We start from the raw sequence: 23095 nt of genomic DNA on the forward strand, positions 1-23095 counted from the left end.
ACCTCTCTCTGTCAGTACAGGGTGTTTGTGCCCACAGAACTGCCACTCACTGGTTGTGTTTTGCTTTTCAGCACCATTCTTTGTAAACTCTTTGCTGTGCATGAAAATCGCAGGAGGTCAGCAATTTCAGAGATACTCAAACAACCCTGTCTGGCACCAACAATCATTCCACAGTCAAAGTCACTTAGATCACATTTCTTCCCCATCCTGATGTTTGGTCCGAACAAGAACTGAACCTCTTGACCATGTCTGCATGCTTTTATACATTGATTTGTTGTCATATTATTGCCTGATTAGATATTTGCATTAACAAACAGGTGCACAGGTGCACCTAATAAAGAGACCATTTTGAACCATTTCACCAATCAACTTCCCAGCTCTTTGCTTCATCCCTCTCCCTTCAGGTTTCACCTATCACCTTGTGATCCTCTCTCCCCTCCCCCCCACCTTTTGAATCTACTTCTCAGCCTTTTTTCTCCCGTTCTGCTGAAGGGTTTCGGCCCGAGACGTCGACTGTACTCTTGTCCATAGACGCTGCCTGGCCTGTTGAGTTCCTCCAGCATTTTGTGTGTCTTGCTGGGATTTCCAGCATCTGTGGATTTTCTCCTGCTCTCTCTGAACTTCTTACTGGGCTGCGCAATTTTTTGTTTCTCTGGCTTGGACCGATGGTTTGCCTGTATTTAACCAGCAGGGGGCGTCAGGAGGCGAGGAATGTTGCCTGTAGATGAGCAATATATAACATCCTATATAAAAGAATAAACGTTATCCTTATCAGTCACATGTCCACAAAAACATGAAGTGAAATGCATCATTTTGCGGCAGCAACCTTCACAGTCTGAGGAAGTGCAGGGGGCAGCCTGCTGGCATTGTTATGTTTTTGGTGCATGATTGCATGCCCAAAGCTTACTAACTCCAACCCATATATCAATTTGAAATGCGGGAGGAAACTGGAGCATGCAGGATATACCCACATGGTCATGGGGAGAATGTACAGACCCCCTGCAGACAGCAGAGAGAATTGAACCCAGATCAGTGATCGACAGCACAGTAGACACTGCACTACCCACTACACCACTGTGCACCTTGCATTATTATAAACAAACTTATTACAGTAGGTATGGCAGACATTTTTTTTTAGATTATGAAGACACGCAGTCCTCTTTTATTATCATTTAGTAATGCATGCATTAAGAAATGATACAATATTCCTCCGGTGTGATATCACAGAAACACAGGACAGACCAAGACTGAAAAACTAACAAAACCACATGATTATAACATATAGTTACAACAGTGCAACAATACCATAACTTGATGAAGAACAGTCCATGGCACAGTAAAAAAGTTCAAAGTCTCTCGAAAGTCCCACATCCCATGCAGACGGGAGAAGGAAGAAAACTCTCCCTGCTATGCCCAATCACAGTCCAACTCTGAGTCGTCCGAAAACTTCAAGCTCTGATCAGCCCTCTGACACCGAGTACCAAGCACTGTCTCTATCCGAACGCTTTGACCTCAGCCTCGGTCGCCAGCAGCAGGCAAAGCCAGGGATCTTGGAGCCTTCCCTCCGGAGACTCTTGATCACACAGTAACAACGGCAGCGAAGCCAGGCATTTCAGAAATTTCTCCAGATGTTCCTCTGCTTCTCACGTCTGTCTTCATCATTTGCAGAGGTTGCTAAGAAAGATTGTGTGCTGAGGAAGTTTAGAGACAATGATTCTGTGGGGAAAGTTCTTACTACAGTGTGTCACATCGCAGTGATGACGGATTTAGACAAACGAGGCCTGTTCCTCAGAATACAGGGGAGGATGTTGCTTCTGTAAAGTTTTTCTGAGAATAGACTTTTCACCGAAGGACACATCTTTGCCCCTTGCACTGAGGTTCAGACCCTGTCTGAGGGCCCAGTTGTGGAGATAGTGAGTAAGTGAGTGCTCTCAGTAGTGCCATTACCCAAGGCGCCCATCGCACAAGTATGTTGAAAGCTAAATACTGGGGATTCTACTTCCAGGAAGTTATGGCACACTCTGAAGTCTTCAGAAGGTGTCTATCTAGCAAGGAGTGAACTCTGGAGATGCCCAGCAAAGTCCGGAGTTTGGTCAAATTTCCCCCTAATGTATGGGTTTCAATAGGTGCATTTAATGACAGAGAAATGTATACAATATACATCCTGAAATTCTTTTTCTTCGCAAACATCCACGAAAACAGACGAGAATGAATCTCCAAAGAATGAATGTGTCACACGTGTTAGCATGAATTGCAATTGCAAGCCCATGGACCAAATTTACCCAGAAAAGATTGCTAATTATTGGCAAATGTTGAAGGCTCTCAGCCCAAAATGTCAGTTGTCTATTCCCTTCCAAAGGTGCTGCCTGACTTATTGAGTTACTCCAGCTTTTTGTTTGAGTTGCTCAAGATTTCCAGCATCTGCAGAATCCCTTGTGTTTATGGCAATCAGTTCCCTCTACAGTATTAGTTTAGCAATTGTACGTGAGATGGTTACCCAGCTAATTTTACATCCATTCTATTTCAACCGAACACCTAAGCTGTTACATAAATTTCATCAGATTTGTATCTGAAAACTTACTGCATGTTAATTTGACCACTGAGTGAGAACAATGGTTCATGAAAATCATCATCACCTTTTTGCTGTGAAATCACACAAGATTTAGTAGCAATCACTCGGGTTGACTATGATGTCCTCCTAGTGCCTGCTGGTGGGTCTTCAGGTTGATGTATTCTGGTGCAGTGTAGGCAAGAGAAAGCGGTGGTTGTAGTTAATGGTTCGGTCTTTTGCTTGTTCAGTCTCTCCTTTCCCAACAAGATTTTTTTATCAGCAGACAGAAAGAAAAATGAACTTGCATTTCTTTGCAATGATCTTAAGCCAGAGATAGAGAATTAAACAAGAGGCCATCATCTAGCCTTACAACGATCGGATCCAGAGATAACAAAGGTGGCGGATATTGGCTTCAAGAGAGGATGACCTAAGGCAGGACTGGAGTTGGATGACAGTGTGAAATCTTTATGAATTTGCTGATATATGGTTTGGAATACTTGGGATTAAAATCCAAAAATAAGGAGACCAATACACAGAAAACTGAATTGTTAACATGTTACTGATGAATATTTTGATTTTCCTGTTTTGTGTCGATCAATTAAGAATATTTATTAGTTGAAGGTGCTGTTATTCCCTGTATTTCTAGACTCCCGGCTGACAGCATGGAATACAATTCCACCACGGTTTCGGATTTGGCTGCAGCAAGTTTCACCCTTCCAACATTACCGTCGCTGAGCATGAGCGGGGATATAGATACTCTTGATGTGCGGGTGGGTTCTGCACCTTACATGAAACTGCTCCAACCAAGTAACACATGGGTTTCACCCTGAGTGTTAGCAAGTTAAACCCTTGTTTACTTCTGAACTGAATGTAATAAATATAGCAAATTAATGCACAGGAACACAGAAAGTGAAATATGATTTTTGAAATAATTAATTTATTAGCTGTAGTAGTAACTAAGCTACTGTCCTGTTCCTGGATTTGTTCTACAAGCAATGAGTTTGTTTCTTCACTTATTCAGGCTCCTTCCTGCACCTCTTTTCCTATTACTTTGATAAAAATATTACTGTTGCTTCTTGCCTCCTCAGAACAAACTGAAAATTGCATTAATGTCACTACAAATTTGTATCCAGTTCAGGCTTTTACATGGTTTGTAGCTGACTCTACCTCCCTTTCTTAACACCTCCATTTCCTTCTCGGGGGATAGGTTAGTGACTAATATCTATATTAACCCAAAGGTTCCCAAGGCTATCTCCATGGCATCTCTTCTCATCTTGCTTCCTTTCTTGAGTAAAGGACTACTTTCCGTTCTCACAATTTCCATCTCTGATATATCTGTTCCAATGAAGAACCTTGCCACGTCAGTTCTTCTGAGGTGTCTTCCTATTTCCTTAAGTGTGACTTCCCCTCAACCATAGCTGACAAGTCCCGTAAGTACGTACCATCTGTTTCCCACATCTCTACTCTCGTCTAGCCAGGATACTGTCCTTACCTTCCACTCCATCAGCTTCCCACATTCAACAGATGATCCTGCATAATTACCAAAGGGACCATTCTCTCTCTGGCTTCCCGATCACTCTTCCATCTTCTCTTGTCTTGTCGCTCTTGTCTTGTCACTCTTCTCTTGTTGCTTTTCATATCAGAGATTCAACTCTGTCCCTTCCCATCAGCCAAGGTCTCAAACAGCACTTCTGAGCAAAGCAGTGATTCACCTGAACTTCTTCCGATTCATTGTTTTGCACTTGGTTTTTGTGGTGTGTCCATTTTCACACTGGAGAAATCAAATGCGGAATGGTGATGGCTTTGTAGAATATTTCTGTTCAGTTATCAAGGATGATGCTTAGTTTCCAGTTCGGCCATTTTATTTCTTATCTCACTTCCTCCCTCAGTTCTTGACATCCAGCCTCCTGCTTTGCTCCGGAGATGCTCATCACAAGGAACAGCATCGGGTCACATGCAGCCTTCTGAATTCAATGTCAAACCCCCACTACCTCACTCTCCCCTCCTTGGGTTTATTGCAGGCAAAAGGGACCAGGGCAGGTAGGCATATTGGTTGATATGTGGCCTGTAGCCCTAGTTCTGTGTTATGGCACTCCATGGCTCTATGAAAAACTTCAAGTCCTTTATTCTCTGTGTGTATGTGTCTGTCTCTGTATTTCTGTGTCAATTTATTCCTTTTCTTCTGACTCTAACTAATATTATCTGAAGTAATTGATGTCATGACAGGGTTGGCCTATACCCTATCACAAATATTCCCTTTGTGCTTTCCACACCACTGCCCTCCGCTACCCACCGCTTCTTTTCTCACCCTCCAGTTCTGAGGAAGAATTCTTTGTCTGAAATTTTAAAGATTTAAAGGTTAGTTTTATCTGTCAAATGTGCACTAAAATATCAAAACGTACAGTGAAATGTGTCATTTGTGTCAAATCAAATCAGTGAGGACTGTGTTTCCTGCGCCAACATAGCATGCCCACAGTTCCCTAACCCCAATGGTACATCGTTGCAATGTGGGAGGAATCCGGAGCACCTAGAGGAAACCCACAGGATCATGGAGAGAACGTACTAACTCCTTTCAGACAGTGACAAGAACCAAACCCTGATCTTACAGCTGGCACTGTACAGCGTTGTGCTAGTCGATATGTTACAGCACAACCCCGATTCTGCCCCCTCAGATTCTGCCTGACTTCTTCTATACTCCCATTTTCATTTTGGATTTATGGTACCTGCAGCTTTTGTGTCAATTGCACTTCAACCCGTTAGCAGCCTTGAGCTGCCTTTCCATGCAGTCAGGGTGGTCTTGTCAGTACTCGGTACAAGTGGAGAATGGGCGAGATGCATGAGGATAAAATGCATGGGAGCCCTATATTGCTTATTAAAAAAGGCCTATTATTAGAAAATCTGGATGATTTGATTGCTCTTGGTTTGTTCATGGAAGATGTTAGTAAACAGAGTTGAAGTGACAAAGAATTGGGCACCTAAGGGCAAAGGTGCACTCCATTGCAGCGTGTGTTTTGGTTACTAAAATAACAATTAAATCTAAATGCAGTGCTCAATGTGGGATTCAAACATTGAAAAGCCATCGCAAGCCTCCAAACCTGGAGCAGGATTTTGCTGCGAGGTTAATGTGCAGAATCAAATAAGCAGTATATTGGATGTTGTACCAAAGCTTCTTCAGTCCACAAGGGACAAAGCATTGTGTGTATTGTGTCAATTGTCTGTGCAACCACAAAGATCTTCTGGTTGCACAGTTGCTGTGGAGGATAACCTACATATGTACCTTCAAGTATGTTCACCCTCCCAGTCTGGAAATTAATAGTCCAGGTTCCCAAGGTGATGTACCTTGGTCTAAAGGCAAATGTCAACAAGCTGAAATATGTTGAAGATAAGGTCACTGCTATTCTGTAGGTCAAGAAGCCAGAGAATGTTATGGACCTGGGTCTCTTCTGCACTTTGCAGCACCAGTGATCTGCCATCAGGGTTCAAATCCCCCGCTCTCTGTAAGGACTTTGTATGTTTTCCCCGTGACGATGTTTGTTCCCTCCAAATGTTCCAGTATCCTCACATTCCAAAGAAATTTGGGTTAAGTTTAGTACGTTATCAGCATTTTTTGTGCACTTGCTCTGGACTTCTAGCATCTGCAGAATCTCTTGTGTTTCAGTTGCGGGCATGCTATGTTGGCGCCAGAAACATGGTGACACTCGCAGGCTGTCCCTAGTACGTATATGGACTGTGTTGGTCACTGACATATTTCACTGTATGTTTTGATGTATGTACATGTGATAAATAAAGCTAATCTTTAGATCTTTATTTTTTTCTGCAAATGATTCAATACTATAATAGACCCTTGCCTTATTTAGCAATTGTGCAAGTTTCATGACACCAAAGATTATCCATGATATTCAGCGAGATAATCACACTATGAGAGCCGAACTCTCGTTCTCTGGTGGTGTGATTATATGGCTGAATGTTATTCATCTGAGCAAAGCATAATAACTAATATTTGTTCAGATTCCCACATGAATCGGTTGTTGGCAGTGAACACTGTTTTTTCTCATTTGCAGACGATGACCTCAGTCACTGACACTGACTCAGCAACGATGCAAGTCGACAAATGCTCTTTAAAATTGTACCAGTGTCAAGTGTCTCACTGATGACTTACAGCTGACCTTAAAGAGGAGGGTAGAGAGGCAGCAAATAAGCAAGAGCCAGTGGCTTTAGGGAGAGGAAAGAAATTCTAACTTAATGAAAGATACCAAGTCACCAGAGTGAAACAAGACCCCTCCTTCTATTTCCCCAGATGATTCAAAGATTGATTCTCCATTTCCCCCAGCATCTTTAATTGTAAGTGGAATTTATTAAGTACCAGAGTTTTCCTTCTTGTACAGATGGTGACCTTTTCAGTCAACCCCTTCATGTGGACAATGAAGAATGAGGTCTCCAGAGCAGTCAGCAGTCTGACGCTGGCATCACCGAATGGCACAGTTTACACCATCAGGGATCTGCCCGAGGACATTGAGGTAAATTCACAAGCTGTGTCCCTTACCTTCATCGCCAATGAGGAGAGTGCCAACATTAAGTTGCTTGGCTCTGCAAGTCCTAAAGTAAACTGATTTATTGGGGAACGCACACAAAATATTGAAGGAACTCAGCAGGTCAGGCAGCATCTATAGAGGAAAATAAACAGACAATGTTTCGGGTCACTCAGGCTAGTGTTAATGAAGGGTCTTGGCCTGAAATATTCTCCTCCCGCGATGCTGCCTGTCTTGCTGAGTTCTTCCAGCGTTTTGTGGATGTTGCTCAAGATTTCCAGCATCTGCAGAATGTCTTGTGCTTCTGATTTACAGGGGGTCTCCCCAAACAGAGACTGTCAGTCCCCAGCCAGCACCAGCTTCAGCACAAACAACAGCCACCCACCAGCTCAGTGGTACAGTGGAGGCTGAGACTGTTGTTGTGGAAGATGTGCAAGTTCAGGCCCCCACTGTCATAGCTGTGATTAATATTCAAAGGGCTTGCAGGGTAAGATAGCAGTCCTGCAGTCAATGCTACCACACGAAACTGGAGTTGCCCACGTCCTCATCCGCAGAACTGACAGTGGTTCAGTGGAATCAGAACCAAAATCAAGTTAATTATCACTGAAGTACGTCATGAAATGTATTGTTCTGCAGCAGTTGTAAAGCAGAAGTCATAAAAAAATTACTATAGGTTACAATAAGGAATATAAAATAAATAGTGCAAAAATGAGCAAATTAGTGAGGTAGGGTTCATGGACTACTTAAAAATCTGTTGTATGGGGGGGAAGGCTGCTTACGTGTGCGTCTTCGGGCTCCTGCACCTCCTCCCTGACGTGAAGAGGGCGCGTCCTCGATGATGTAGAGCTGCTGTGAATCTTGTGCTAGATGGGATAAGCCTGGTATTTTCTAAATTATCCATGACGATGATGTCATTGTGAATGACAAAATAAAAAGGCTGCGTGTGCTGCTGGTTGGGGAACTGAGAACCAAAGTTAGATCCTCTGCTACTGTACTGACAGCACTAACCTATCAGCTGATCTAACCTTTGAAATAATCCTTTGACAGCTTAAGTATCATTTGAGTTGCAGCGTAGTTTGTTAATGTTACAGATAATACTCCCTGGACCTGATCTGACTCATGAGAATTGGACTGAATTCAATCTGGAAAACAACCTAATCATTCTGGAAGTGAATGTTACATCAGACAGTGGCACACTTGGCTTTTATCTGGAGACTGAGCAAGATGTCCCAATCGTCCTTTACTTGGGCTACGAAAATGAACCTAATGAGACCAATTTTCTGGTTTCCACACAGCTACCTAATACAAAGTACACTGGAGGTAAGTGTGAAGCAAATCTGTGCAAGAGAGAAATGTTGCAAGAATGAACATGAATAAACACCTTCATTGCATCTTGCAGCTCCAATTTTGGGGATATTTTCATGAAATCATTTCCACTCCAGAACAGACTTTTCAATTCCACCCACAGCTGAACTGACTGTTTGGTCCCATTCCCCATGGTTAGTCTTAGGAAATTATTGTATGTTCTCTATTTTCCTTTGAAAGAAAATGTGCCTTCAGCAATTGTCCGGTAGGATGTCTTTTACAATTCCTTGTGTGAGCATACATTATCCCTCAAGTGTCATCATGGTTATTTTTCAGAAATTTATCCATTAATAACCAACTTTTATGCTACTGGGAAAATGTTTCCTTAGTTATTCAATGAAGCCCTTTGAAATTCTGAAGACCTCTATCTCATCTCTCTTTAGGACTAGGTGTTCTCCAAGAAAGCAATACCAGTTCCTTATATAACCATAAATGTGCCCCTGGTGCCACTCCTGCTAACCTCATCTACAACCCTCTGCAAGATCTTAACTTGCAGTCTGCAGTGTGGTAATACACATACTTTGAACAAGCCATGTTTAGGGTCTTGTTCTTGATCACTGGACTTTTCAGGAGTTGTTTAAGATTGTTCTAACAACTGCAGTATTGTGATTTGTGTCTTCTAAGAAAGCACAGGTGTACTTTGAAAATTTCATTTATCCAACAAAGAGTTGTTGGGATACATCATTTAAATGATATAAAATAACATTCCCAAAAATTCTTCTTGCTTACCCAATCACTTTAATTGATGTATTCTACAAAAATAATGTAGACACATGTCGTAATCAGGTTACAATTGTGACAAATGCAGTTGGACTACTTCCTTATTCACAGCTTAAATGCAAGTGCCTAGATCTTTGCCATATTGTTATCAAATGATTCCATATCCAAGCAGTCCATTTGAAATGAAACATAAGGTCACATCAAAACCTTTCAAATATTTTGTAACTGAAAATTAGAATTCAGGAGCACAATTACATTAATGTTCTAGGTTCAGAATATATTGTACAACTAAAGTAAACATCAGTTCTTCAAGGTACTCCTTAGCTGCTAGCTTGGGTATTATGAAAATAAGCCATGGTTTTTTCAAGTTTTGATTAGTCTAATCAAAATGATTAATCTACTTGAAGTACTTGAAGTTGTAACTTGCATCACAGTCTGTAGAAATTGATCAGAATCAGGTTTTATATCACTGGCCTTCATCGTGAAATTTATGGTTTTGTGGCAGCAGTACATTGCAATACATATTAATAATAAAAACTATAACTTACAATATGAAGTGTGTATATATATAAATTAAGTAATGCAAAAAGAGAGGGAGAAAAATATTGAGCAAGTGTTCATGGGTTCATTGTCCATTCAGAAATCTGATGGCAGAAGGGAAGAAGCTGTTTCTGAAATGTTGAGTGTGTGTCTTCAGGCTTCTGTACCTCCTCCTTGAAGGTAGTAACGAGAAGAGGGTATGTCCTGGGTGGTGGAGGTCCTTAATGATGGATGCTGCCTTTTTGAAGCATCACATTTTGAAAATGTCCTCAATGCTGGTGAGGCTAGTGCCCATGATAGATCTGGCTGAGTTTACAACTTTCTGTAGTTTTTTTCTGATCTTGTGCAGTGGCCTCTACATACCAGATAGTGATGCAACCAGTTTGATTGCTCTCTACGGTACATCTGTAGAGGTTTGCGTGCGCCTTAGGTGACATACCAATTCTGCTCAAATTCCTAATGAAATATAGCCGCTGTTATGCCTTTTTTGTAGCAGCATCAATATGATGGGCCCAGGATAGATCCTCAGAGATGTTGACACCCAGGAGCTTGAAACTGCTCACCCTTTCCAATTCTGATCCCTCGATGAGGACTGGTATGTGTTCCCTCAACCTACCCTTCAAGAAGTCCACAATCAATTCCCTGGTCTTACTGACGTTGGGTGCAGATTTGTTGCTGCAACATCACTCAACCAGCTGATCTATCTCGCTCCTGTGTGCCTCCTTGTCATCATCTAAAAGTCTGCCAGTAATAGTTGTGTCATTGTCTAATTTACAGATGCTGTCTGAGCTGTCCCGAGGCACACAGTCACGGTTGTCTTGAAGCAGTGGCCTTGATATGGACACCTTATTCAGTTTCTTGGATAGTCAGGTTTTCTTATGCTGGGTTCAATGGTTTTAAAGCTTCTTCTCAGCTTTTCCAAAGACAGTACATTGACATCTTGGTCTCATTAGCAGTGCACTGAAGAACTATTTTGTAACTTAATAATTTATGCAATTAAAATGTAATTAATGTAGTTGCAGCTGGGTTAGGTTGGTAGTGCTTAGCTCAAACTTCATCTGTTCTACCATATTTTTGTTAGTTTTGATTAAGAAATTCACACATTAGTTTTAGAAGTTTAATTTATTACTTCATTGTTTTCAGTAATATCTGCAATTATTCACAAAGGTTTTATGGTACAACGTCGCACACTGACTCGTATTGAATCTTTCATCTGCTCTACAGACTGAGACTGTGCTATTACTACTTTAAGATAAAGGCACGTACTTAACTCTCCCATCCACTCAGAACCACAGTATTAACACTCAAAAGAAAAGCCTATCCATGACAAGGCTATTTGCAACTTTATATATTTAAATAAAAAACTCAAACTGATTTATTCAACATAATTGTTCTTCAAATTTGATCATATTTTCTCTCAATAAAAATGCTGTGTTTTAAATATTTCTATTATCTTCCATCTTTCCCAATAAGCTGCAAGATATACCTGGCTGATTCCTCCTGCTGAGTTAATGTATGGAGTAGGAACTTACTATTTAGCTGTGAGATCTGACCCAGATCTGAACTCTGCACAAATGATGAACATGACTGTGGCCTTCACTTCCTTTGTATCCCAGTGTGTATACTGGGATGAAATTAACAACAACTGGAATTCATCTGGATGTCGTGTGAGTACCCTCACTTTCTGCGGTTTAACTGAGCTCTGGCGATAGGGGACTTGGGTGAAACGTAGTACCCTCACTTTGTATGGTCTAAGTAGATATCTGGTGATAAAGGACTCTAATCAAATGCAGTACTATCACTTTGTCTGATTTAACTGGAAATCTGGTGAAAATAGACTCTGGTAAAATTCAGTACCATCACTTTGTATGGTCCAACGTGGGATCTGGTGAAAAAGGACTCGAGTGAAATGCAGGACCCTCGCTTTTGTATAGTCTAACTGTGCATCTGGGAATAACTGTGACCTTTCAGCTTATTCTTCCATTCAATAAGATCAAGGATATTGGCCACTACTCCACCACTCCATATTCCTGCCTGGTCCTCATATCCTTTGTTTGTGGTCTAGAAATCTGTCTACTTTGGCCTGCAATATATTGAATGACTTAGTTCACAGTTCTCTACATTAGAGAAATCCAGTCTCCTCAGCCCTATCCTGATTTTGAAGCTATGTCTCCAGTTCTGGATTCCCCACAGTACTGACCTTGTCAAGTCCCTTCAAAATCTTTGGTTTCAATAAAGTCACCTCATTCTTCTAAAGTTCTGTGAGTATGGGTCCAATCCTTTCAATCTTTCCTCATAAATTAGCCACCTTGTGCCAGAAATCAGTCCAGTGGAGACACTAGAAGTGGTAGGTGCTGGAATCTGATGCAGCAGCTAAGCTGCTGGAAGAACTCAGAGGGTCAAACAACATCTGTGATGGGAACCTTCCTGGTCCTGAGGTGCAGATGAACTATAATTTACTGAATGGCAGAGCAGGCTCAAGGGACTTATTCCTATTCCTGTTTCCTTTCTTATTGTGGCAGGTCTTCTGACATTTACCCAACTACTACATGTAGGGAAATGCCCTGTACACTGCCAAATACTATTCATTGATTATAAGCACCAGGCAGTGTGCTTTGCCCCCTGCTCTGCTTACTTTATACTTACGACTGTGAGGCTAAGCACAACTCTAATGCCATATTCAAGTTTGCCAATGATAATGTTGGCCAAATCAGAGGTGGTAATGAACCTGTATATGGGAAGGAGATTGAAAACCTTACTGACTGATGACACAGCCACAACCTCTCACTCAATGCCAGCAAGACTAAGGAGATGGTTATTGACCTGAGGAGGAAACTGGAGGTCCATTAGTCAGTGATCATCAAGAGATCAGAATTGGAGAGGATCAGCAACTTTAAATTCCTCAGTGTTATCATTTCAGAGGATCAGTCCTGGGTCTGATGAAGAAAGCATGGCAGCATCTCTACTTTCTTAGGAGCTTGCGAAGATTCAGCATGTCATCTAAAACTTTGACGAACTTCTGTAGGTGTGTGGTGAAAAGTATATTGACTGGTTGCATCACAACCTGGTATGGAAACGCTTGAGTGGAAAAGCATACAAAAAGAAGTGGATATAGCTTAGTCCATCACAGGTAAAACCCTCCCTACCATTAAGCACATCTACAAGAAGAATTGTTGCAGGGAAGCAGCATTCATTATCTTGTAGGCCCACCATCTAGGCAATGCTGTCTTCTTACTGCTGCCAACAGGAAGAAGGTACAGGAAACTCAAGATCTGTGCCACCAGGTTTAGGAATAGTTATTACCCCTCAACCATCAAGCTCTTGAATCGGAGGATATAGCTTCACTCAACTTCACTCGGCCGATCACAGAACTGTTCCCACAACGTATGGACTCAATTTCAAGGACACTTCATCTCATGTTCTTGATATGCTATGATCTTTCTTTCTTTCCTCTTCCTTTCTTCACATTGGTTGTTGTCCCTCCTGTTCGGTGCGGTCTTTCACAGATTCTATTGTGTTTCTTTCGGTTACTGTGATTGCCCAGAAGAAAATGAATGTCAGGTTTGTACTTGGTGACAAATATGTACTTTGATAATAAATTTACTTTGAACTTTGGTAAGACAGAATAGACAAGCTCTTTACAACAACAATCTTTGTGTGAATTTACTTTGCATCATTTTTATTCAGTGATGTTTAAAACATCATTAGGTGCTGGCCACTTGCATATCAGATTGGATACATTAGCCAAAAGCCCCAGTCTGCATTAGCAAAGTCAGCAATGGCTCAATAATTGACTGAATACACCCAACAATAAGTGCTTCTCTGATTAGCTGATCACTAATATAAAAAAGTAAATGTGGAAGGAACTGTTTAAATGTTTATCATACCAATGTCCCTTCCTCAATAACAAAAGTGTTAATATACATAGTAACAACAGTGAAACCCTAGTAATATATCTCTTTGTCATAAGCCACAAAAAAAAGCAAAGGGTTAGAGAACTGTCTGTTAATATCCCCTCATCCCCTGACTCCTTTCACCCCCTCCTCACCGTCCGCAAGCAAATCTCTCCCAGCACATCCAGCATGGTTACGGTGTTCGAACACGGTTATACATTCATCTTGGCCTCCTCCATTTTGCAATGTCCTCCTTGAGGAATAATGGGGAAGAATGTCCTCATTATTTGCATACTAAATGCCCTCTCTATTTACATACTAAACATCCAAGATAGTAGTTCTGAGTGATGTGCTTTATTGACAATGAAATCAATGGAAGCAGCTGTCAGAGGTACAGTCCAATACTCCTGTGCTATCATATCACAAACCTCGTGTCCACCACCAAGTGTGATTTTTTAAAATTTAGTACGTTCTTTTCCGAGGACTGTAGGTGGAAGCATCAGCTGTTCAGTCCCTCATGTTTGTTCTGTCAGTAACATAAATCAAAGTTAATCAAAAAATCAAATCAGATCGAGTTTAATTATCATTCAAGTCATACATAGGTACAGCAGAATGAGACAGTGTTCCTCTGGGGCCAAGATACAAAACATTCAAAATAGCAAGTACCTCAATTTTGAACTCAATTAACATGGTTTGCTCATGAAATGAATCTAACAGGGAGCTTCTTTACTCAGAGTGTGGTGAAAGTGTGGAATGAGCTGCCAGTGCAGTTGGTGAATGCCAGTTCAATTTCAACATTTAAGAGAAACTTAGATAGGTACCTGCATGGGAGGAGTATGGAGGCGCTGCAGTCTGGGTGCAGCTGATGGGAGTAGTGAGAACAATAGTTCAACACGGAGCAGATGGGTTGAAAGGCCTGTTTCTGTGCTGTAGCATTCTATGACTCTATGACACTAAATCCTAATGTCCTGGTGTAATAAAAATCTAGCAACTCAGCATCTCTTGAAAAAAACTCAAGTAGTGCCTTTTTAATATTTTGTCATCTTCACTGTTCTTGACATATATCAGAATCAGGTTTGTTATCACCGGCATGTGACATGAAATTTATTAACTTGGCAGCAGCAGTTCAATGCAATACATAATCTAGCAGCGAGAGAAAAATAATAATAATAAATGAAATGCAAAAATATAATAATAATAAATAAACAAGTAATTCAATTGTGTGTATTGAATAGAATTTTAAAAACGTGCATAAACAGAAAAAAAGTGAGGTAATGTCCAAAGATTCAAAGTCCATTTAGGAATCGGATGGCAGAGGGGAAGAAGCTGTTCCTGAACCATTGATTGTGTGCCTTCAGGCTTCTGTATTTCTTACCTGATGGTAACAATGAGAAAAGGGCATCCTGGGTACTGGACATCCTTAGTAATGGACACTGCCTTTCTGAGACACCACTCCTTAAAGATGTCCTGGGTACTTTGTAGGCCAGTGCCTAAGATGGAGCTGACTAGATTTACAACCTTTTGCAGCTTCTTTCAGTCCTGTGCAGTAGCCCCTCCATACCAGACAGTGATGCGGCCTGTCAGAATGCCCTCCACGGTACAACTATAGAAGTTTTTGAGTGTATTTGTTGACATGCCAAATCTCTTCAAACTCCTAATAAAGTATAGCCGCTGTCTTGCCTTCTTTATGGCTACATCGATATGTTGGGACCAGGTTAGATCCTCAGAGATCTTGACACCGAGGAACTTGAAGCTGTTTACTCTCTCCACTTCTGATCCCTCTATGAGGATTGGTATGTGTTCCTTCATCTTACCCTTCCTGAAGTCAGCTGATACAATCATTTTCATCCGGACGATTTTGCTTTTACTGTATATGTTTCAAATCAGCCAAATCAAGATCGAAGGTGCTGAGGAAAGGGAACGTGGAGAACAAGTTCCGGTTCAGCATCGTAGGCACAGCCATCCCAAACATCACAGAAAAGCCAGTCAAGAGTTTAAGCAAGGTTTTTGACAGCTCTTTAAGGAACACGACATCCATCCAGGTCACTGGCACCGAGTTGGTTGGCTGGCTGAAATCTGTGGACAAGTCTGGCCTACCTGGGTTGTTTAAAGCCTGGGTGTATCAGCATGGCATTCTTCCCAGAATCCTGTGGCCCCTCCTCGTCTATGCAGTTCCGATCTCAACAGCTGAAACCTTAGAGAAGAGGGTTAGCAACCACCTCAGGAGATGGCTGGGGCTGCCAAAGAGCCTGAGCAGCATCGCACTCTATGGACACCACAACAAACTGTAACTGCCCTTCAAATCCTTGGAGGAAGAATTCAAGGTAACAAGAGCCAGAGCAGTGCTACAGTATAGGCACTCAAGTGATCAGAAGGTGACTGGAGCAAGGATCCAAGTCAGGACTGGCAGGAAGTGGACGGCGGAGGAGGCTGTTCAGGAAGCAGAGGCGAGGCTGCGTCACAGGAGGCTGGTGGGAGTGGTCACATGAGGCCGAGCTGGGCTAGGATCCTTTCCAACTCCCCAAATGGACACCAGAGGGAAGGAAAGGTGTTGTCTAGTTCAGGAGGAGGTGAGAGCAGTAGTGGAGGAGATGAGAGCCTGCAAGGCGGTGGGAATGAAGCAACAGGGAGCTTGGACAAGATGGGAGAATGCGGTTGAGAGGAAAGTGACCTGGGCTGATCTTTGGAAAGCCGAACACACACATCCAATTTCTCATCCAGGCAGTGTACGATGCGCTTCCAAGCCCATCAAACCTGCAGACATGGGGCAAGACAGAATCATCTGCGTGCCCACTGTGCTCCAAGCGAGGAACCCTAGAGCACATCCTCAGCGGCTGTGCAAGGGCAGATGGTACCGATGGAGGCATGATCAGGTCCTGAAGACCATCGCTGAAGCCATCAGCTCAAGAGTTGAGTGGGCAAAGCGGTCCCGACCCTCCAAGCAGACCATTGCCTTTGTCAGAGCTGGGGAGCAGCCAATACCCGCCAAAAGAACACCTGCAGGCATTCTGACCTCTGCAAGGGACTGGCAGCTGTTGGTGGACCTTGAACGGCAGCTGAAGTTCCCCAACCATATCGCAGCCACCACCCTGCGACCAGACATTGTCCTAGTGACTGAGTCTACTAAGCAAGTGGTGCTGCTGGAGCTGACAGTCCCATGGGAAGATCGCTCGGAAGAGGCCTTTGAAAGGAAGCTCTCCAAGTAGGCAGGACTGGTCAGCAAATGTCAGCAGGCTGGATGGAGAGCGAGGTGTCTCCCAGTGGAGGTTGGTTGTAGGGGATTCGTAGCCCGTTCTTTAGTTAGACCCTTCAGCATTTTGGGCATCGAGGGAGAGAGGAAGAGCAGGGCCATCCGCAGTACCACCGATGCAGCAGAGAGGGCCTCAAGATGGTTGTGGCTCAAAAGAGGGGAGCCGTGGAGTTATAAGTAGCTAGCCATCTGGACACAAGCTGGGGTCTGATCAGCCCCGGCTGGGTCACCCGGAAGAGGGTGTATGACGTTGAAAGACCCGAAACACCCGATGATTCCAGAAACATCACTAAAGATGTGTCCAGAGGCATCAGTAGATGTATGTACACAGCAGTAATAATTAAAGTCAGAATAGTTGAATAATTATAAACTAAGTCAAAATAGAATGCTCAGAAACAAAAATAACAAAAATAATGACTGTTTTTCTACGGTGTGTTAATTCTTTTCCTTTCACAATTTTATTAAGACACTTTAAAGTGCAGTGGGGAAAATGCATGTGTGTGACTAAATGATTGACTAAATAATTTTACTGTTGCGTGTTTTAGGTGGGCCCACTAACTACGCCCAGCAGCACTCAATGCCTGTGCAACCATCTCACCTTCTTCGGCAGCTCCTTCTTTGTCATGCCCAATGCAGTGGATGTCAGCAAGACAGTAGAGCTCTTTGCAACATTTAAGGACAACCCAATCGTCGTTGCAACAGTGGCTTGCATTTTTGGCCTGTACATTCTTGCTGTTGTGTGGGCAAGAAGAAAAGATAAGCAAGATGTTGCCAAAGTGAGTAATTAACCCAATCATATCAATCTAATCAATCACTTTGAAATCCCCAGTTCAAATCTCTTCATCTCTGTCCTGTATCTCTTGTCTATTTTCTCTTAGCACCGGTTATATTTTATTGGCATTAATTTATAATTGACACATGTACCGAGATACAGTGAGAAGCTTTTGTTTGCATACCATCCGGACAGATCATTCCATACATACACTCAATGGCCACTTCATTAGGTACAGCCGTGAACCTGCTGGTTAATACAAAAATCCAATCAGCCGAACATCTGACAGCAACTCAATACATAAAAGCATGCAGACATGGTCAAGAGGTTCAGTTGTTGTTCAAACCAAACATTAGCTTGAGGAAGAAATGTGATCTAAGTGACTTTGACTGTTGAATGATTATTGGTGTCAGACAGGGTGATTTGAGTATCTCAGAAACTACTGAACTCCTGGGATTTTCATGCACAACCGTCTTTATAGTTTACAGAAAAAACAAAACAACATCCAGTGCCAAGCCATGCTGAAAGCAAAAGTGCTTTGTTAATGAGAGCGGTTATAGGAGACTGGTCAGATTGGTTCAAACTGACGGGAAGGTGACAGTAACTCAAATAACCATGCATTGCAACAGTGGTGTGCAGTAAAGCAGCTCTGAATGCACAACACATCAAACCTTGAGGTAGATGGGCTACAGCAGCAGAAGACCATGAACATACACTCAGTGGCCACTTTATTAGGTACCTCCTGTGTATATATACATCAAAAAGGTAAAAAGGAAAACGGAATGTAGAATATAGCATTCCAGTGGCAGAGAAAATGCAGAGCTGGTTGACAAATAAAGTGCAGGTAGATTGGGATTCCAAGAGCTCTATTCTTCTTGCATAACAAGTCTATTCAAGAGTCTGATAACAGCAGGATAGAAGCTGTCCTTGAGACTGGTAGGAGGTGCATTGAACCTTTTGCTTCTTCTGCCCATCAAAAGGGGGGAGAAGCAAGAATGACCAGGGTGGGAGGGGTCCTTGATTATGTTGACTGCTTTCCTGAGGCAGCAGGAAATGTAACTGCTTGATATTGATTTACTTGAATATAGTGTTACCAAGGGCAGTATTTATAACCACTTCTAATTGTTTGTAATGTTGCAGCCTGTGTAGTGAAGGCTGAGTTGAATATAGAGCACTCCAAAATGGTGAAATGCTAAACTGATGTGTACCCGGTCAATTACCTGTAGGTGGAGGTGACTCTACCTACCTGCTTCTCTTTTATTTAACCGATATTAAAAAATGGCTGAACACATGACTGTTCAGTGTCCCTTTTGGATGAAACACCGAGATGAATTTAGTTTGCTCTGAACTAGCGGAGAAAGGAAGCCTAAAGACTGAGGAGCAAATGTATTGGTACAGAAGCAAATAATGTAAGCTCAGTTCCATTCCACTAGGAGAGAAAGGCCAGTCTGGAGAACAAGATGTAATCTGTGATCAATTTTGTTTTGTAGGATGTGATAGGATTACCCTGAAAAATGATTGGCTGTTTAATTATAATGTGTTATAGTTCTAAGTATAGTCCCTGTGATTGGTGAATTACTGATAATGGAAAATCGGGAACAAGAGATGGGAAAAATACTATAGTAACAATAGCATGGCAGCTGTGAGACTGGAATTTAAATTTGATTTGTAAACCTCGAATTTAAAAGAAGCTGGCACCAATAATAATACCCTGGGAATTGAGAGAATGTAGTAAATACCCATTGGGACTCTTTAATTCCTGTGAGAGAAGGGAGCCTTTCACCCTTACCTTCCCTGGCCCTCATGGATCCTAAACTCACCATCTGGTTAACTCTTAATTACTCCTTAAAATGTCCTAGCAAGCAATAGAGTTTAATGGCCAATAAGAATAAACGTTGAATAGTTTCTAAGTGCAACTATATTTATATGTATGTTAATTAGCTATCTTAAGAGAATTTCCAGCCTTTGTGCCATTTGTTGCATTTAGTTTATTTTTATGTAATGAAATCAACTCCAGTATAACAGTATTTATGTACAAATAATTTGTACCTTCATTTTCTATTGTTACTGTTCATTGAAAAAGTTTAGCAGAGATAGATTAGTAAATTATAGAAATGGTAAAAGAATTTGGAGAAAGTGGTTATTCTCCATTTCCAACTGATGTGTCTTCTCCAAAATAGACATTGCAATATTTTAAAGTGAATCACATTTGCAGAAAAATGCTGTTTATGTAATTCTCTTTTTCTTATCCCTTAACACAAAATAAAGGTGAAAATAACATTCCTTGCTGACAATGACCCATTTGCCCAGTATTGCTACTTGGTGAGCGTTTTCACAGGCCATCGTGGAGGGGCAGCGACCACTTCAAAGGTTTGTTTCTCTTTAAATTTCACCCTACTCAAGTTCCCCAGATTATGACCAACCTAACTTGAGAAAATCCAAACTTCGAGCAAACGTTGGTTAGAATTTAAACAGTAAAAAGTACTGACTGCAGGAAAATGAAGTAGTGTTCATTGTATCGTGATGTTTCTGAAATTGATGAGATGAAGTATGGAATGAAGATAGTGGATGTCAGAAAATCATGGCATGAAGTACAACATGGGCAGTTGCATGTAGGCATATGCACAACAGATAGTAGAAACTTGTTTCAAATTTTTTGTCAATCTAGAAGTAAGAGGAGGTGAATATAAGTTTCAATATCCGTCTTACAAAGAAGTTACTTTTGAAAGACGTAAGCGTGTTGAAATTAAATCATACATTTTTAAAAATAATCAGCCTGCTAATTGAATGTACAGTAGGTTTGAATAAATGTATTGTTAGTTTATTATATTTTGATATATTTGCGTATCCAGGTGACCATAACACTCTGTGGCTCTGAAGGACAGAGTGACCCACATTTTCTTACCGACCCGGAGAAACCTACATTTGAGAGAGGAGGGGTTGATGGATATCTGCTCACAACCTTATTCCCTCTTGGGGATCTTCAGAGCATTCGATTGTGGCATGACAACTCAGGATCCAATCCATCCTGGTAATCTACTGCAGGAAGTTCAGATGAAATGAAAGCTTTCTTTGTATATGGGCAAGATAGACATTAGAAAGTCATAGCTTAAACCCTGTCTTGAATAATATACCACACCAATTGGTAGGAAGAGTGGTTATCTAACGGTGCTCTTGAAACTTTTGTAATGACAACCTTCTAAATATTGAAAGCCCTAGATAGAGTGGACGTGGAGAGGATGTTTCTTATAATGGGGGAGTCTAGATCCAGAGGGCATGTCCTCAGAATAGAAGGACATCCCTTTTGAATAAATTCTCTCCTGCTCTTCTCATCGAAATCTTCCCCCCCTCCACTTTAGAAATATAGAAACATAGAAAACCTATAGGCCCTTTGGCCCACAAAGCTGTGCCGAACATGTCCTTACCTTAGAACTACCTAGGCTTACCTACAGCCCTCTAGTTTTCTAAGCTCCATGTACCTATCCAGGAGTCTCCTATAAGAACCTATCGTTTCCGCCTCCACCACCACTGCCAGCAGCCCATTCCATACACTCACCACTCTCTGCGTAAAAAACTTACCCTTGATATCGCCTCTGTACCTATTTCCAAGCACCTGAAAACTATGTCCTCTTGTGTTAGCCATTTCAGCCCTGGGGAAAAGCCTCTGATTATCCACATGATCAATGCCCATCATTATCTTGTTCACCTCTATCAGGTCACCCCCTCATCCTCCTTTATTGAAACTAACAAAATATTGAAAAGCCAGCTGTTGATAGAGTGGACATGGAGACGATGTTTTCAATAGTTGGAGAGTCTAGAACCAGAGGGCACAGCCTCAGAATACAGGGGCATCTCTTTAGAATAGAGATGAGGAGGAATTTCTTCAGCCAGAGGGTGCTGAGTCTGTGGAATTCATTGCAACAGGTGGTAATGAATTCTGCAGATTGGCAATATAGAAAATGGAGGTTGATGTGTTCTTGATTAGTAAGGGCGTCAAAAGTTACCAGGAGTAGCCAGAAGAAAGGGGTTGAGAGGGATAATATTTCAGCCATGATCAAATGGCAGAGCAGAACCCATGGGCCAGTGCTCTAATTCTGGTCCTATGTTTTACGGTCTTCTGCTTTTATGGTCTAATATGAGTATTCATTTAAAATTAATCTCATACTTTAGACAAATGTCAAGCTTAAACATGGAATTTGAAAGATTCAGTACCAGACATGTTGTGGTAGTTCATGAAACTGCAGTCTATTGTTTCAAACAAATCCGTCAGTTTCAGAATTCTAGTTCCTTCCCTGTATGTCTCAATCTTTCTCCTTGGAATGCTAATCCAGCGATAGGAAATTCAACAGTGGCACTGTGATCTGCTTCATTGTTATAGAATCAGAACTATCCCTCAATGTCAGCAAAACTAAGGAGCTGGTCATCGACTTCAGGAAGCTGGGGATGGGGGGCGGGGGAGATGCACATGCTCCCGTGTACATCAACAATTGTTGAGGTTCAGAAGGTTGAGAGCTTCATGATCCTAGGAGTGAACATCTTCAGAATCCTGTCCTGGTCCAAAGACGTTAATGTTATGGCCAAGTACGTTCACCAATGCCTCTACTTCCTCAGAAGGTTAAAGGAATTTGGCATGTGCCCGTTGACTCTTACCTATTTTTATTGCTACACCATAGAAAGCATCTTATCTGAATACATAGCAGCTCTGTATGGCAACTGCTCTGCACGAGACTACAGAACTGTGGAGACAGCTCAGCACCTCATGGAACCAGCCTCCTTCTATGATTTTCTTGAGTCATTCCAATGTATCCAAAGATTTCCACTTGAACATTTAAATATTTTGCACAAGCATCCAAGCATTTTGGCAGCCAGGCCATAACTGAACCTGCTGCCAAAAGATTTCTCTGGGCAGGACCCTGATGTGATTTGAAGTCCTTGGCTGGTGCAGGTTGGTCATAAGACATGGGAGTAGAATTAGGTCATTTGGCCCATCAAGTCTGCTCCGCCATTCCAGCATGGCTGATTTATTATCCCTCTCAACCCCATTTTCCTGCCTTCTTCGCAGAGCGGGCCTGATCTTGTTTGTGAAGCTACCACTGTTTGGATATCTGCTCATGGGATGGAGAAGTAAAAGGGTAGAGGAAGAACAAAAGTGAAGATCTGACAGGAGGCTCACCGCTGTTAAAGTAACAAAGCCATTCAGTACAGCAGAGTGCAGGAATGAGAATAATCATGTTTTCTCTTAGCAGATTTAAATTTAATTAATTAAAATAAAATTGCTATTTTTAAATTTGAGACTAACTTTTGCTATTTGATTTCCTTTCTAGGTATGTAAATCGTGTAACAGTGCTGGACTTGCAAACAGACCAACGGTGGAGCTTCCTGTGTAACTCGTGGCTGTCCATTGATGTTGGCGATTGTCTTTTGGACAAATTCTTTCCAGTGGCAACCGAGATGGACCTTAAACGTTTTAGGTAC

The 23095-nt window shown here is 41.8% G+C and overlaps 1 protein-coding gene across 1 annotated transcript in view; it reads left to right on the forward strand.

Moving 5' to 3' along the window:
* The window catches only part of pkd1l2a (polycystic kidney disease 1 like 2a), a 94753-nt gene that overhangs the window by 25308 nt on the left and 46350 nt on the right, over window positions 1-23095 (forward strand). The window contains exons 15-22 of the mRNA XM_072279072.1: window positions 3198-3321; window positions 6937-7068; window positions 8172-8400; window positions 11179-11372; window positions 17394-17624; window positions 19889-19990; window positions 20473-20651; window positions 22945-23091. Coding sequence (XP_072135173.1) covers window positions 3198-3321; window positions 6937-7068; window positions 8172-8400; window positions 11179-11372; window positions 17394-17624; window positions 19889-19990; window positions 20473-20651; window positions 22945-23091 — 1338 coding nt within the window. The remainder of the gene's footprint in view (window positions 1-3197; window positions 3322-6936; window positions 7069-8171; window positions 8401-11178; window positions 11373-17393; window positions 17625-19888; window positions 19991-20472; window positions 20652-22944; window positions 23092-23095) is intronic.

Source organism: Mobula birostris, chromosome 15 (genome assembly GCF_030028105.1).
Source record: "Mobula birostris isolate sMobBir1 chromosome 15, sMobBir1.hap1, whole genome shotgun sequence".
Taxonomy (NCBI): Eukaryota; Metazoa; Chordata; class Chondrichthyes; order Myliobatiformes; family Myliobatidae; genus Mobula; species Mobula birostris.